Here is a 16,579-nt window from a genome sequence, read left to right as displayed (position 1 = left end):
TTAGGCATGCCACGAACCCGCCCGCACGAACCCACGCACCTAGGTCTAACACAGTCGGGCAGAAGCGAGCCTTGCCCAAGCTGCCTATGGGCACACTGAATCATGCATAATTCTGTAGCTGTGAGTGTACTAAGCTTCCCTGCATCTCTGTCTGTCTCTGCCAGGTTTAAATGCTCGTCTATTTACCGCATTTGCTTTTCCAAATAATTATTTCCCCGGCCCTGCTCTCTGCAGGCTCATTTCCTTTTAATCGAGCCACTCAGGAGAGATAACAAATGGCAGAATACATTTGTATTCCGACTAATAAGCGCGGATGCTAATAGAGAAAGAGCGAGAGAAAGGCGAAACAATGAGAGGGAGAGGAAAGAGAGGAGAAATGCTAAGCCATATTAGAACCATTTCAAGGATCAGTGCTTTTTGCTCTGTCACACTGTCCCACGAACGACATAAAGGCATATTTACGATCCCACGGCCCCCAGAGAGTGGTTAAGTAACCCAGAGATATGGGAGATGCCGGGTGGTGAGTTTTAATGACCTTGGAGAGCTGAACGCTGATAAATTTCCTACCATCTTTTTATTTGCATTTTTATGCAGGATTAGAATAGGACCTTGGGAGGTTTCGCTCTTTGTGAAGAAAGAAAAGACATTTCTCTAAAGCAATGTGGATAAAAAATAACACTAAAAAAATTAATCTGAAGAATCAAGTGCTTTAAATCTAGTGAAAACTGTATGATTTGATCTGTCCTTTACATATTTTGCTTGCTTGATACGACCCTGGTGAGATGCATACTAGTCTTAATATATATAATATACATAATAGTTATGATTGGTCTCAAATAAACAGCACTGACTGGCCATTTTGTATTATTTGTTCATAATACCATTTTGAAATTTCATAACAAAAAATTATATAAAATTATTATAATTTGTATTATTATTATTATTATTTTACAAAACCTTTCAACATGGGGCAAAAGTGGGCATTTGTCAACTACTTATTTATTCAGGTCATTTTGGTCAATCATAGTGTGAAGGCAATAATTCTCTTTAAGGAATGCATCAATATTAAAATTCTACAATATATTCTCCAAATATATTAAAATTAAAACATTTAAAATCAAATAAAGTTTTAAATTCTACAATCAATTCTATATTAGGCTACCATTCAAAAGGGTCTGTAAGATTATTATTTATTTTTTTAAGTAATTGGAGTAATGATGCTGAAAATTCAGCTTTGACATCAAAGGAATAAATTATAATTTTAAACATACTGAAATCGTTAACCGTTCTTTTAAACTGTAATAATATTTAACAATATTACATTATTTACTGTATTTTAGATCAAATAAATAAAAGACTTCTTTCAAAAACTCTTTCCAAAAAAATATTGATTTGCTTAGGATTAATTAAAAGATTTTCTATAGATTGACATTATTACATGATTAGCATTTTAAAGATTGACTCTAAGGGATTAGATAACAGAAAAGGGCAATTTGAGTTTGCACAATTACTTATCCATTACAGATATGCATGCATGAAAATAAAAAAGATCAGAGGGCAAAATCATGACCAAAATCATACAGTGTGCAGATGTTGGCACTGGTGATTTGTGCATGCATGCCATGTCTGTCTGTCTTGATTTCGTTTCTAAAAATACGTCAAGAGAACAAATGTCTTTGCTCTTAAGCACAGTGTGTTTTTCCCTTCACGGTTCTCAATTCCTCTGCTGCATCTTAAAGTCAAGAGCTCAATCCACTCTATGGTAATTATATGTCATACTTGAGGTGTACTTGATTTTTCCGCGGAAGGAGATAAGAAATGCAACTGAAATAGAACAGTGCAGTCATATCGGGTTGGATGGCTTTTAAAAGATTGATGCCCAGGCTTTAAAGGCTTTAGTGTTGTATAGAGAGTTGAGCGACATATACTGTCATACTAGCTTATTCCATTTGGTACATATGCACATACTTTCTTTGTTCTATAATAAAAGCACTCACCTGAGATGCATCTCTGTTGACTGAGGTCTTTTTGAGGCTGTACCATCTTGTAACACTGCCACCCTGTCTTGTGTAAGAGGGGCGTCCCGTACCGGGAGGGACAGGACAAGTGTTTCCTTGGTGACAGGGAGAGTTTCCTCACCTGGCTGGCCCATGTGCTGCTTGGCGTAGTCGAAACCCTGCACGGGCTGGATGGGAAATGATGCACCGTGAATGGACGGTGGGGGGGAGAGTAAGAGTTATACAATGCTGACATTGGACATTTTATTTTAATTAGCAGAGGAATGCTGGCCATCCTCGTTTATACATGAGCTGAAGGTGCTTTGAGTCTAACTATATTTCATGGAGCCCGCATTCGATGCAGTATAAGTTGCCATGGGATATTTAATATGATAGAGCTATGGAAACCCTCGTTTTAATGAATTATGGAACAATCTTCTGCAGAACTGGACGCATGGAGGCAGAGTGCCTGTTGGAACTTAAAAAAAATTATGTTTGTGATTAATTTGATTGATAATTCATAAAAAGGTTGCACTTTGCATGTGCTGTTGTCACATCTACAAGATCTATTAGTGAGGTGAAAATTATTAGGCAAAATCACAAAATAATTACGATGAATGTGCAATATTAAAATTCTGATAATTATCTGATAGCTTAAAAATAATCAATATTAAAACTTTGTAACTTTTGGTAATAAATTCAAAAGAAAACACCAAAAAATATCAATAATTCTAAATGCTATAATGGAATCATAATATTTTAATGTATTTGATGTATTACTTTTTGTTAATTATATATACAAACAATTAAATTTATCAATGAAATTGTATTATATATTTTTATTGTTTTATTTATATATATATATATATATATATATAGAGAGAGAGAGAGAGAGAGAGAGAGAGAGAGAGAGAGATTTATTTATATTTGTATAATTTATATTATAAATAAATTGTATATATGATTGATTTTAAATTAATAATTAAAATGACATTACATTTTAATATCAGCATTTTTATATTTATTGTGAATTACTAGCTAAAATGTTTTGATGACACCAAAAAGAAATGGAAAAATTTCTGGGAAAATCAGTATGATTTAAGTATCATCTTCCTGAGTGTTCTCTATTGGTCATTGACCTTGAATGAGGTCAGATTCCACTGAAATATAAATTACATGCTCAGCTGAACTATAATTCACTTATGCTCTATCTGATTGTATATGAGATGAGCTGGAGTCTTTAATTGGCTGACATGGGTCGTGACAGTCCACAAACCCCATATATAAATCTTCTTTTAATCCAAGTTCAAATTGATTTAAGCATTGAATCCAGGTTGTAAGTCTTGCATGGCATGTGAACTGTGCAAACAAGCTAGAGAAACACATAAAGACTGCTCAAACACATTGACAGGTTGAAGCAAAAAGCATGCAAGCGGACACACATGCAATTGATCACGTCTGAGCCTGACAAATGGTCAGTGTCGGTATATGAAATCCTTATATGACTTTATTCTCATTCCAATCATCCAGTGAACATTCACACATCTCCTCTTATTCCCTTACGCTAGCATGGGAAGCTCTTGCATGAAACCGGAACGCTTTATACACTGATCCTCAAATTACCGCGCATAAGCAAAATTGTGTACCTGAAAGGATGTCTTAATTGGATGAAGCAGGGAATGTTTTCAGATCAGAGAACATGTCTAAGAGGGAGCGCGATCAAAGAGACGATTATCATAATTACAATTGATTTGCATATTGTTTTACTCCATTACTGAAAACAATACAGTTCACTCAAAAAATACTGTCATCATTTACTCACCCTCATGTTTCCTACTCATATGACTTAATTTTTTTCGATGGAACACAAAAACACAGAAGTTTAGCAGAATGTTGAAGCTCCTCTTTAACATACAATTAAAGCGGATGGTGATCATGTGCTGTCAAGCTCAAAAAAGGACAAAAAGTCCCATAAAACGTCATAAAAGCTGTTTTTATAAATTGCGCATGACATTCCAAGTCTTTTGAAGCCATTTGATAAACTTAGTTTGGGCCTCAAGCAAAGTTAAGTTGTTATTCATTGAACATTTTGCTTGATAGTTTTGGTCACCATTCATTTTCACTGTACAGAAAGAGCAGCTTAGACATTCTGCGAAACATTTGCATTCTACACAACAAAGAAACTATTTTGCTCAACAAGGATGCATTTATTTGATCAAATATACAGTAAAAACTGTACAATTGTGAAATATTATTACAATTTAAAATAACTGTGTTCTATTTGAATATATTTCGAAATGCAATTTATTCCTGTGATGCAAAACTGAATTTTCAGCATCATTACTCCAGTCTTCAGTGTCACATGATCTTTCGGAAATCATTCTATACTGATTTGCTTCAAGAAATATTTATTATTATCATCATTGCTGGAAAAGGTTACTTTTTTTTTTTTGCGGAAACTGAGATCCATTTTTCAAGGATTCTTTGAGAAATAAAAAAAATACAATAATATTTGTAACTGTAAATGTCTATATTGTCAGTTTTAATCAATTTAATGCATCCTTGCTGAATAAAAGTGTTAATTTCTTTGGGGGGAAAAAATCTCCTCAATGATTTACTATGATTACATCCCTCTACACATGAACACATATAGCTGATCCTATTGCTTCTTCCTGTTGGATCCCTTAATATATCCCGTTTTAGATTAAAATGCTTTTGCAATCCATTTAAACTTCACCTAAACATATATACATACATGTAACCTTGACGTATCGCTCTGCTTGGTTTGGCCTTATTTCTTAACCTGCATTTGAAAGCCTCATAGTCAAAGAAATCATAATTACAGTCATAATATGGAAATACACCTTCCCGTTCTGTTATTAGTCATCGTCCTGCAATCTCAAATTGAGGTACAAGAAAGGAGATATTTGTGCTGCGCTGATCAAAGATATCCTCAGTGCACTAGATCTTACTAAACAGTTCATCGATTACAAGGAGGACAGCTAATTCTGTTTCCCCTTCGCCCTGCGGACTGATCTCCTACGAGCACTGTCAACAAGAAGGATGTCTGGACTATAAACATGCAGCTAAGCACCAAGCACAAGCCAGAAATACCTGGTGGTGATAACTCCCATCTCTTCGATATGAGGTCTGGACAGGAAAAGTAGTGAAGACACAATTGGAGGGATATTTTTTTGGGGGAGGAGTTAAAGTGAAATTTGTCATTCCAAGGTTTGAAACTGCATGTGGTGACACTGTCAAGTGTTTGAGGAGCAAGCCACCATTTCAAAAGGTTATGCCCAGCAACATATTTAGATGTAAAATAAAATGATTTTGTGAATGGTACGAAGGAAATCAGGATATTTTAGGCCTATTAGTTGTCAAAATGAGATGACATCATCGTTATGATAAAACAATGCGTCTCCTGATTTATTAATATTGCAAAGAAGATAAAAACAAATCCACATATGAATCAAGCATTTTGTTTTGAAATGTCTTTCTTTTTTTCCAGAGAAGTATCTACCATAAATGTAAATAATTATCATTTTACACTTGTCAGTCAGAATGTTAATATTGATTTATCTCTATTTCAATTGTTAGTGAATGACACCCATTGTCACTGGACTTCCACATAAAGTTATGTTTAATATTAAATGGATTTATTAATATGCTGCTGACATTGCCGTCTCCGTTTGGAGAAGACAGTGATGTGTTCATTTGAAGGATGAAGTATGTGTTTATTATTTGTGGTTTGGAAGAGCCTACCTTGGTGCGGGGATGAAAATTGCGAAACGCGCTGGTTTTGAATACAGTTCGGTTTCTCCTGCATATGATGGCAACCGCCATAACCACCATAACCATCACCATCGATACAGGTATCAGGACCGCCAGTATCCAGAGGTTACTAGGCAGTCTCTTCACCACCGCTGTTTACACACAAACACAAACATAGATTGGAAATCAATAGACTCATTGACACTGCTTACACATGATTTCCACCACTTGCCTCTCCAGCACACTCTCTTACAGTAATCCAACTCCCCTCTGTCTCCTACTGTGTGGTTAGCTCCTAATGAGTTGAATCTGTCTTTCCGCTGTAGCTCTTATCTGGAAGATTAAACCCCCACTGGTGGGTCTGATTGTGTATTATTTATACACAACTGGGGCTTTGCTCGTCTCCGAACTGGGCTCGACGAGAGCACAGTAAACTTGTGTAAACTCTCTACACCCAAATCCCCATGTGCTTTCTCTAGCATGGTGTGAGATAGCTATAGACCTCATTTGAAAAATTAAGTCAACATTAGGAAAAATGAGTCAGCATTTGGAAATATAAGTCACCAAGATAGCACTGAGCATGGCAGCCGTGGCATCAGTCGCAGTTGATTTTATACTTTTGTTAGTTTGTCCTGTCTTTAGTTATATCCCTGCAATCAGTTTCACCAGAGACAAAGCGGCGGTACATGCTTTTACATCAATGAGAGGTGGTGTAAAGATGCAATGTTTAAAGAAGATATGCTGTTCAGATCTAGAAGTGCTCTTCATTAACTGTAAGTCTTTCTACTCACCGCGGGAGTTTCACTCATTTATTCTCGTGAGTGTTTACATTCCTCCGCAAGTGCACGTGAGCTCAGCTTTACAGAAACTCGCCGATCAGATCACAAACACAGAACAACAACACCCAGACTCTGTTTTAATTATTCTTGGGGACTTTAATAAAGCCAAACTAAGGACTCAGTTCACTTGCAGCGACTCAGTCTGAAGGAGTTCACCAACTACAAGACACCATCCCCCAGCACTGTGGAGAATCAACAACTGGCAGACGATCTGAATGAGTTTTACTGCAGGTTTGAAAAAACAATCCATCTGTCAGTGGATCAGCTGCTTTCTGACAGACAGGCAGCAGCTAGTGAGGCTGGGAAACTCACATCCAGCACTCGTACGATTAGCACTGGTTCCCCCCAGGGTTGTGTTCTCTTCACACTGCTCTTCTCCCTCTACAACTGCATCTCTACTGACCCCTCTGTCAAGCTCCTACAGTTGGCAGACGACACCACACTCATGTGCCTCATTCAGGACAGTGACAAATCTGCTTACAGACAAGAGGTTAAGGAGCTGGCTGTCAGGTGCAGTCTTAACAACCTGGAACTCAACACATTTAAAACTGTGGAGATGATCGTGGACTTCATGAAACCCCCCCCTGCTCTCCCCCCACTCACCATCATGAACAGCACTGTAACGACAGTGAAGTCATTCAGGTTCCTGGGCCCCACCACCTCCCAGGACCTGAAGTGGGACATTCACATAGACGCCATTGTTAAAAAGGCCCACCAGAGGTTGTACTTCCTTCACCAGCTGAGGAAGTTCAACCAGCCACAGAAGCTGCTGAAACAGTTCTACTCTGCCATCATTGAATCAGTCCTCTTCACTTCAATAACTGTCTGGTTCAGCTCAGCTACCAAATCTAACCTCAGAAGACTACAGAGACCGGACTGCTGAGCTAATCAATGGTACAACTCTCCCTTTTATACAAGAACTGTACTTACTTAGAGTGAGTAAAAGGGCTGGCAAAATCACTCTGGACTCCTCACATCCAGCACACTCTCTCTTTGAACTATTGCCATCTAGTCAACGCTACAGAGCTCTGAGCGCCAGAACAGCCAGACACAGGAACAGTTTCTTCCCTCAGGCAATCCATCTCATGAACATTTAACAATAAACGTGGAGCACACACTATTTATACACTTATACACTTATTTATCTAACACACATACTTAGTCTACTTTTCAATTTGCACATAATACACCTGTACATACAACTGTCTATTGTTATATATCTATACATACAATTGCCAATTTGTATATTTTATTCCTTATTTACTTGTTAGTTACATGTGAGTGTAGCAAAATCTGATGCTAAGGTCACAAAAGCCTTTCTTTCTGTCAATTTTTTTTTCTGCATATAAAATCTAAATGATGGTTTGAAAATAAACTGGGCTAGATGATAGATAGTGAATTATATACTTACGCTCTGCTTGAACTTGGACGAAGTAGCCCAGAGTGAGAGCCATGGTCTGAGAGTCCACCATGTTGAGGGTCTTAGCTGCAGCAGTGCCAGTCATGGGAGAGCCATCTACTTGTATGTAGTAAGTCATTTCAGCTGGGTTCTTAGGACCAGACAGTCTTCGGATGCTGACCATCTGTATGAGGAAAACACTCATGAATTCATGTTTGATGTTTCCAATACAAACTTTAGAAATTCTAAACCCCATACTGAATCAGACATGAGCGCAATTTTCCATTTTAAATGGGCCATGCTCTACACATTTTTTCACTTGAATTCCATTTAGAATTGTAGAAAACAGATGTCTATACGCAAATTATGTCTTTATGATTGGCTAACCTCTTTGCAATCAAAATGAGTAACATACTCCCCATCCACCGTTTTAATGAATAAATAAGCTTTTATCACAGTATGTTGGAGCCATGTACAAATTTGACCACTTGCTAATTAGTTGTATTGGGGGCGGGGCTCACTCTAGTCTAGAGCATTTGATTGGTCAAAAACCTGTGTAGTGCAGGATGAGTCATCGAAATTTTTGGTCTGTTTCTCAGGACAAGAAAAACTACAGGCAAAGAAGAAATTGATGGCACACCTGGACAGTGTAATCACCTACAGTCGTAGCTCTCCTGAAGCGGAGGCCACGTCGACTGGCGACCAGAAAGAGCTCCGCCAGGCGCTGCTCCATTAGACTAGCAAAGCTCTGATAACTCCCCTCAAGAGAAGAGCTGTCAACGTCCTGAATTACTGGGGAGACAGAGAGAGATGAAGCAAGGTGACAAAGAGAACATACCTTTCTTACACTTTAAGTAAAAAAAAAATGCAATTACTATAGAATTGACCTTAGTAAAAGGATTTGTTCTCCTGACAGTGATAAATAGGGATGAACGGGGGAAAGAAGGGGGAGGAAGAGCTAGCTATAGCAACAGAGAGAACATTGGGTGCAAGAACTTAGAGCTAGAAATAGCTTTTTCACACTCAATATTCTAATCCAATGCGATCTCAAATCAGTTGATGAAGCTAAATAATGCATCAATAGCACTCCTTAGAGAAGAAGGCTTTCTGTGTTTAAAAGAAGCGGGGAGAAAACATTTGCTAGACTTAATCACATAACATGTTGGCAAATGGTTGTCTGAGTGCTGGTTAGCAGCTGAACTGTTGAGGTAATTACCTGTGATTACCCAGTAATCGCGAGTTGCTACTGAAGTGTTAAGGTTGTGGTACTCTAGAGCTGTGAAAATAGAGAGAAAGACAGACAGATGTTTACTAGAAGACCATTCTGGGAAAAACTAAACAAAACTGAATTTTGTCATCATTTACTCATTCACTGGCGAGGATTTTTTTTGTTATCCTATCAGTCTCATACATAAAATAAGCTGATCAATTATTGTCAAATGATTGTAGGACATTATTTTTTTATCTGCAAACCTACAATAAAATGTGTACTGAGAGTAAGATATGAAAATAAGATAGAAAAATTAATTATAATAATGCATTAAATTTTTTATTACAAAATATATTTTCTTAGCCATGGCACATAGCCATTTTATTTCTACATTCTTTGCTATAGTTGTTAAAATTATATTTTACTTTAATAACTAAAAAAAACTTATATTTGAATGAATATTGAATACATAATATTCATTAAATAAATATTTACATTATATAATATATTTTCTTTCATATTGTATTTTTACTAATTATATATAACATATTAATAATTGATGATTGCTACAAAAAACCTGAATAAAAAAAGAATATTTAACATAAATATAATATTAAATGCATAGATTTGTAATTTATTATTAATTCTTATATATTATATCAGTAATTCATATTATAAATTATAATCAATAATCATATTAATGTGAATCTACATGAAATTTGATTGATACCTACATGATTTCATTTGAAGCAAATCTGGACTTTTAAGGTGAGATTATTATCACAATACTAATATCAAATAATAATAATAATAAAAACAGGGAAAAAATGGCTTTTTACATTTTTTAATTTAGATGGAGTATAGCATGTCACCCAGCAGAAAAAGTCAATTTCCCAAAAGTTTTTCATATCAATCACCCATCAATAAAGTATTATGAGTCTTTGTAAAATGTCTTTAGGATCTTTAGGTCTATAGGATCAACCAAACTGAGGATCTCTGCCTTATGGAAAACAAACTTATGGATTAAAACAAATTCAAAATAAACATGAACTATCATTTCAATGTGCATAAACACAAGCTGTGCAGCAATTTAATGTAGCATTAAGCGGTAAACACAAGCTGAAACTTACGCTCAGCGATGATCAGAGGGGGGAAGAAGAGAAAGTAGCCCACCAGCTCGGCAGTGAGCTGGTTAAGGAGACCGCTAGACACAGTACCATTTAACGGAGTGCTACCGTTCCACAGCACATACACCAGCGTGACTGCCAACGAATTCCCCGTTTGATACGTGTTCAGAATCTGTCCGAAAAAACACAAACAAACTATAAATCCAAATCCAACAAACGAGTCCTCAGAGGAACGGCATTATCAGACCTCTGAAGATAAGCCATTTATCAAACTTTGTTTTCAAGTTCAATTGAAAAACTACCTCAACAGAAAGAGTCCCATAAGAATCCTCCACTTTCTCCTGCGCCTCAGCAAACACATTTTCCAATCGCTGCTCCATCATTTGGATGAACCCGCAAGACTTGATGTTATCTGTTGGTCCGACAAACCTGAGAACTATATATAGGAGAACAATAAACCGTTAAACAAAAACAGATTCCACATTCCAGTTACCAATCATTCTAGTTAGCAAGAATCAACCATAAATGGTTGTGTGGGCTTAAAGGGATAGTTCACCCAAAAATGAACATTTGATGTTTATCTGCTTACCCCCAGGGCATCCAAGATGTAGGTGACTTTGTTTCTTCAGTAGAACACAAACTAAGAATTTTAACTCAAACCGTTGCAGTCTGTCAGTCAAATAATGGAAGTGAATTGGAATCATGGCTTTGAGAGTCCAAAAAACATACACAAACAAAACCAAATTAAACCTTGTGATGATACATTGATGTGTAAATACACGAAACGGTCGGTCTTTGCAAGAAACTGAACAATATTTATATAGTTTTTTACAATGAACTGTCGGCCATTGATGAATAAATATAAAATTTAGATTTCTAGGTGAACCATCCCATTAAGACTGGCTGAATATGTAATGTAGATAAGAGGTAAACAAAGGGGCTACCGCAAAAAATGTATCAGACATATCATTTCCAGTCAGATTTTCCAACAAACTCCAGCTGGAAAAGAATCTTACCCGTTTTGAGCTGCAGGTGGATTCCGAGGCTGGGCAGCCAGGGGGCCACAGGATTGGGGATGGCCAACACCACAGGAACATACTCTCTGATGTCATTCAAGAGCTTGTCAAAGCCATAGGAAGCTAATGTGTCCATCACAACAGAGGCCACCAACACGGACTTCCCTCTCAAGATGTAGTACCCCACAGTCACATTAGAAGGCGTGCAGATATCTTTTTCCAACTAGACAGAACTCAGATCATGTAAAATGACATGGATATCCATAGTGTATATCTAACACAATTGATTTTTTCACAATTTTTATCTGCTCTTTGTCTTGTTCTTTTTAAAAGGTCTACACTACCATTCAAAAGTTTGGGCTCGGCAAGACTTTTTATTTCTTTTTTAATACTTAGCTACTTTTTAATATTTAAATACATTTATTTGGCAACGATGCATTAAATCAATCAAAAATTAAGACATTTATAATGTTGAAAAAGATTATCTATTTCAAATCATTTTTGTTATTTTATTCTTTCTATTTATCAAAAAATCCTTTAAAATGTATCACAGTTTCAACAAAAGTATTAAAGAACCAAATCAGTATATTAGAATGATTTCTGAAGGATCATGTGACACTGAAGACTGAAGTAATGATGCTGAAAATTCAGCTTGGCTATCACAGGAATAAATTACATTTTAAAATATAATAGAATTAAAAAAAGCATAAGCATAGGTAAGCATAAGAGACTTCTTTCAATAACATCTTATTATAGTCTTATATATAGTCTCATTTAATATCATAAAACAGCATATTAATCATTATTAAACAATAATTAAAAGGGTGACATTTTTCAACCAAGATTTAGTTTTAGTTAAGTCTTATATGAAAATCCATTATAAAAACTATTTTAAACTATAATCTAAACAAGTAATGAAATAATCATAATCAGCTAAAAATTTTATTTTGTGAGAATTATTATGAAACATAATAAAAAAGTAAAAGATTTTTTCATTTCTCCCATGATTCACACAAACTGCTTAATAAGTTAAAATAAAAAACTACTGTGTGCGTAAAAAATGTAAACAGTATAATTATTTTAACGGGTTTTTAGTTGTTCAAATATGCCATAGTGAAATAATATGCTGTTTTTATTCATAGTGCTATATTCACACAAATGCTCTTACTGGCTTTGTTTAATGTTAAGCGCTTGAGGCAAATGCTAATACATATCCCACATGAATAAATTACATTATATTGAGCCAAACTGACTGACCATCTCTCTCTCCAACACACACACACACACACACACACACAGACTCTCTCTCTTTCTGTGTTTGTGTGTAGATAGTGAGTGTGTCGTCTCCTGCTGATCACCTTCAGGGTCTGTAATCATAAGAAACCTCTGATCTGATGGACAGTTGAGTTGAGGAGGAGGGGGAAAAATCATACAGTAAGCAAAACAGACGAATATAGAGACAGATCTTGAAGAGAACAGATTGAGTCATTCGGTACAGAGCTTAATAGACACAGACGGTTGCTCTTCAAATGCTAATAACAACCTTTTAGTCATTTGCAATTAAAGAGACAGTACACCCAAAAATGCAAGTTTGGTTATCATTTATTAATCCTCATGTCATTACAAACTAATAAGACTTGCATGACTTGCATGAGAGTTTGGAACGACATAAGAGTGATTAAATGATAAGAGAATGTCATCTTTTTTGCAAATTGTTCCTTTAAATACTCGAATTAAGTCAGCTGCACTCCCCTCCGCACGTTGTCTCTGCTGTTACCATGATATTGATTCTTCATTTGCAGCATATGAGGTACCAGCAATGTGCTATTTTTGGACATTCCTTTCAGACGGACAGATGTGCAAATGCTCCTTAGACTTCAAACCATGTGTTTCATAAGACGGCCCTTTCTTAGCACTTTCAAACAGGGAGATGTTCTACACAATCACACTCAATGAGCTGCATACTGAACAAACACAGGAAACACCTCCCACACAGCCTCCCACACACTGTCCTCTGCTAAACTACAATTCCCATGATGCAACAGAGGACTGGTCAAAGCACTGGGCTTATCTTGACACTGCTTGATTCTACTGTAAGTCATATTTAACTGTGTTTCCAATGGCAACCAACTATTCCGATTAGTTCTTTTCATTGTTTATTTAGCATTTCTCATTTCATGTTGTACTTGCAGTGGAAGAGAAAGAACTGGGTTTGGATAAGCTTATATCATTTTTATTATTGCTGCAGTTAAATTATGCATTAAATATTGGATAACCTACCTAATTTGCCCTTAAAAAAGATTTATAATGTTATAAAAGATATCTATTTAAAATAAATGTTGTTCTTTTGAACTTTCTATTAATCAAATAATCCTTTAAAAAAATATCAAAATATATTTATAAAATTAGGCAGCACAACTGTTTTTAACACTGATAATAATAAGAAATGTTTCTTTATCATTTGAATGATTTCTGAAGGATCATGTGACACTGGAGTAGTGGCTGCACAAAATTCAGCTTTGCATCACAAAAATAAATTACATCTTAAATATATTCAAACAGAAAATAGTTATTTTAAATTGTAATAACATTTCACACTGTTTTACTCTATTTCTAATCAAATAAATGCAGCCTTGGTGGCCATTAGAGTCTTCTTTTAAAAACATAAAAAAATCTTACAAACCCCAAACCTTTGAACTTTTATAGCAGGCGTTTTCTTTCTTATTAACGTTCAAGGATACTGTGTAGTTGCTTGTGGCTCTAAACACATGCAAAACCACCAACCTGAACACGGACGTTGCTGTCGTTTAATGCCCTCTGCAGTGTCTGCGTGAAACCTTTAGACAGGTTCTGTCTCATTCCAGCTTCTAGGCGATTTCGTCGCATCTGGATGGACAACACTGGGGGAAAAATTGATATGACACATATGAAAAGCATTATTTTCTAAGAATCTCAGTGCATATGCTGTCACTGTAGAATGTAGGAGAGGAGGAGTAAAATTACTGCATAATGTAATATTATTTGCATAATAAAGCCTTCCACAAGATTAAGTAGATATGTGGATTTGTACATTTGTTTTGTCATTTGTCTCTGTTGTAATGAGCTGAGCATAATTTAAATGTCAAAATGCCTTTGTTATTTAATTTGAATGCATGTTTGAATGATTATCCATCATTCCTTACCTGTTGATTATTATTTTTTTAATACTATTAAAATCGAACTAAAAAGGCTAAGTGTACTATCTGACTAACTGTGCTTACATGCACAAAACACTGAAAAAAATAAATAAAATAAAATTATATATATATATATATATATATATATATATATATTATTCATTTTTATAATACATACTTATTTTATAATATTTATATTATATTATAATGTTATTTATGCCATACCATAGCCAAACATATTTTCATCACAAGAACCTAATAGTTTTAAGTACTGTATAACCACTGTACAAGAGATTTTTTTGTAACAGATTTACAAAAAAATTGTAACAGAATTTTTTTTTTCTGATAAGACCTTTTTATTAACATCTATTAAAGAGCTTTCTGAAAAAAAAGCTTTATTTATTATTTGATAAAATAACTAATTAATTTTTCCCACCATTATTAAAATAAACAAACAAATGCAACAAACCCCAAAAGCATTTGCATTTGAAATCAGTGTAACTGTAAAAATAGGTGTCCTGATTGGTTTTGCTTAATATGCAACAAATGTTTCCCCACAAACACTGTTTAAGTCTAGGTGTGACGTTATGTTTTACTGTCTATACTATCAGTTAAACATTATTTCAATGCAGGATCTACAATTCAGCTTAATAATCCACTAAATTTGCTGTAATGGATTGTAAATAACATTGATTTACACTGATTTGTGGCGTATTTGTGCCATTACTAAATTTGCCTAATTTCTTTAGTAAATTATCACTAAAAACAAGGCAGAGGCACTCATACAAAAAACAAGAGCTCACCTGTTTTCACCCATAATCTTTCGGTCACGTTACAGGTCAAAGGTAAACTGTCAGTAGGAGCGGTGCTAGGTTCAGTCGTGGTACTTCCAGAGGTAGATACAACAGTGGTTTGAAGAGGGGTTGTCGTTGTTGTGGTTGCTAAAGTTGTGGGTGCTTTTGTGGTTGTTGGTGCTACTTTTGTGGTTGTAGTGGTGGTGGTGGTAGTTGTAGTGGTAGTGGTGGTTGTCGTTGGTGGTTCCGCCTCCGTTGTTGTGGTCTGGGTGGCTGTAGTGGTCGGTGTGATGGTTGCAACCTCTTTCGCCACAACGATGGCAGTGGGCGGAGTCACAGTCATTGATGTCACAGTTAAGGGCGTGACAGCCGTGGTGGTCACTGTGGTGAGTTGGAGATTGTCGCTGGTCACAGTGTGGTAGTTGCTGCTTGCTGAAGCGCCGGATGAAGCATTTTCAGCCCTTTCTGGAAAAGTGCCGTTTAAAGCAGAAAAGGAGACTGAAGTTGTCACATTGTCAGTGAGTGTAGCATCTGTCTCTGCCACAATCCTGAAAGAGGATCCCGGGGCGGTGGGAAGATCAGGGTTTCTGGGGAATTCACTAAGAGTCTCGTCTGAAAGCAGAGAACGTTTGAGTGAGCCACCTCAGGAGCAGGAAGTGAGATCGAGGACATACATGATCACTCGCTGATGGTGAAGAATGACACATTGGACATGTGGGAGAGGACAGATGCAGCTCTGGGGGATTATGCAGTAGCGGGACTTGTTGAAGTGTGTAATTTTTGCGCCATGTCAAACTGAATATAACCGAAGATAATGATTTCATTTTCCATTGATCAGACAAACAGTATCAGTGACAGTCAATGTTGTGAGGTTGGGCTAAATGCCATGCGCAAAAATTACATACAGTACTTCAGCTTTAGCGTCAACATGAAATCAAAGTTGGCCAAATCAGGATTATTAAAAAAAGTTTTTACATTTTTTTATTTCAGCTAATTACCAAGGTAACATTTCTGATTTAGTTTAATTTAGTGTAAATTAATGTACTTAACTAAAACTGCAATAATAATAAACTTATTTAAAAACTAAAAATCAAATGAAAACAGAAAACAATCTAATAAAACCTGATTCAAAATATTAATAAAAACTATTATAGTATCTCAATGATACTAAAATAAAGCCACTGCTCAAAAAGGGTCACTAAGTGTCGGTAATGCTCACTATAGCTGCATTTATTTGATCAAAAATA

The 16,579-nt window shown here is 35.8% G+C and overlaps 1 protein-coding gene across 6 annotated transcripts in view; it reads right to left on the bottom strand.

Annotated features, from left to right (window-relative positions):
- Positions 1–16,579, bottom strand: part of LOC132133476 (UPF0606 protein KIAA1549L-like) — a 46,015-nt gene that overhangs the window by 11,249 nt on the left and 18,187 nt on the right. For 5 of the 6 annotated variants that reach the window (XM_059546320.1, XM_059546319.1, XM_059546323.1 and 2 more), the window contains exons 3-13: positions 15,342–15,944; positions 14,147–14,262; positions 11,363–11,585; positions 10,649–10,782; positions 10,350–10,518; positions 9,226–9,285; positions 8,650–8,801; positions 8,022–8,193; positions 5,763–5,923; positions 5,112–5,147; positions 1,998–2,185 (exon numbers count right to left, since the gene is read on the bottom strand). In XM_059546320.1, the coding sequence (XP_059402303.1) occupies positions 1,998–2,185; positions 5,112–5,147; positions 5,763–5,923; positions 8,022–8,193; positions 8,650–8,801; positions 9,226–9,285; positions 10,350–10,518; positions 10,649–10,782; positions 11,363–11,585; positions 14,147–14,262; positions 15,342–15,944 (2,014 nt within the window). The remainder of the gene's footprint in view (positions 1–1,997; positions 2,186–5,111; positions 5,148–5,762; positions 5,924–8,021; positions 8,194–8,649; positions 8,802–9,225; positions 9,286–10,349; positions 10,519–10,648; positions 10,783–11,362; positions 11,586–14,146; positions 14,263–15,341; positions 15,945–16,579) is intronic. The other variant, XM_059546324.1, reaches the window with a different exon arrangement.

The sequence above is a fragment of the Carassius carassius genome, chromosome 50, assembly GCF_963082965.1.
Source record: "Carassius carassius chromosome 50, fCarCar2.1, whole genome shotgun sequence".
Taxonomy (NCBI): Eukaryota; Metazoa; Chordata; class Actinopteri; order Cypriniformes; family Cyprinidae; genus Carassius; species Carassius carassius.
The sequence above is the reverse complement of the archived record's forward strand: the minus strand, read 5'-3'. Positions and strand labels throughout refer to the sequence as shown.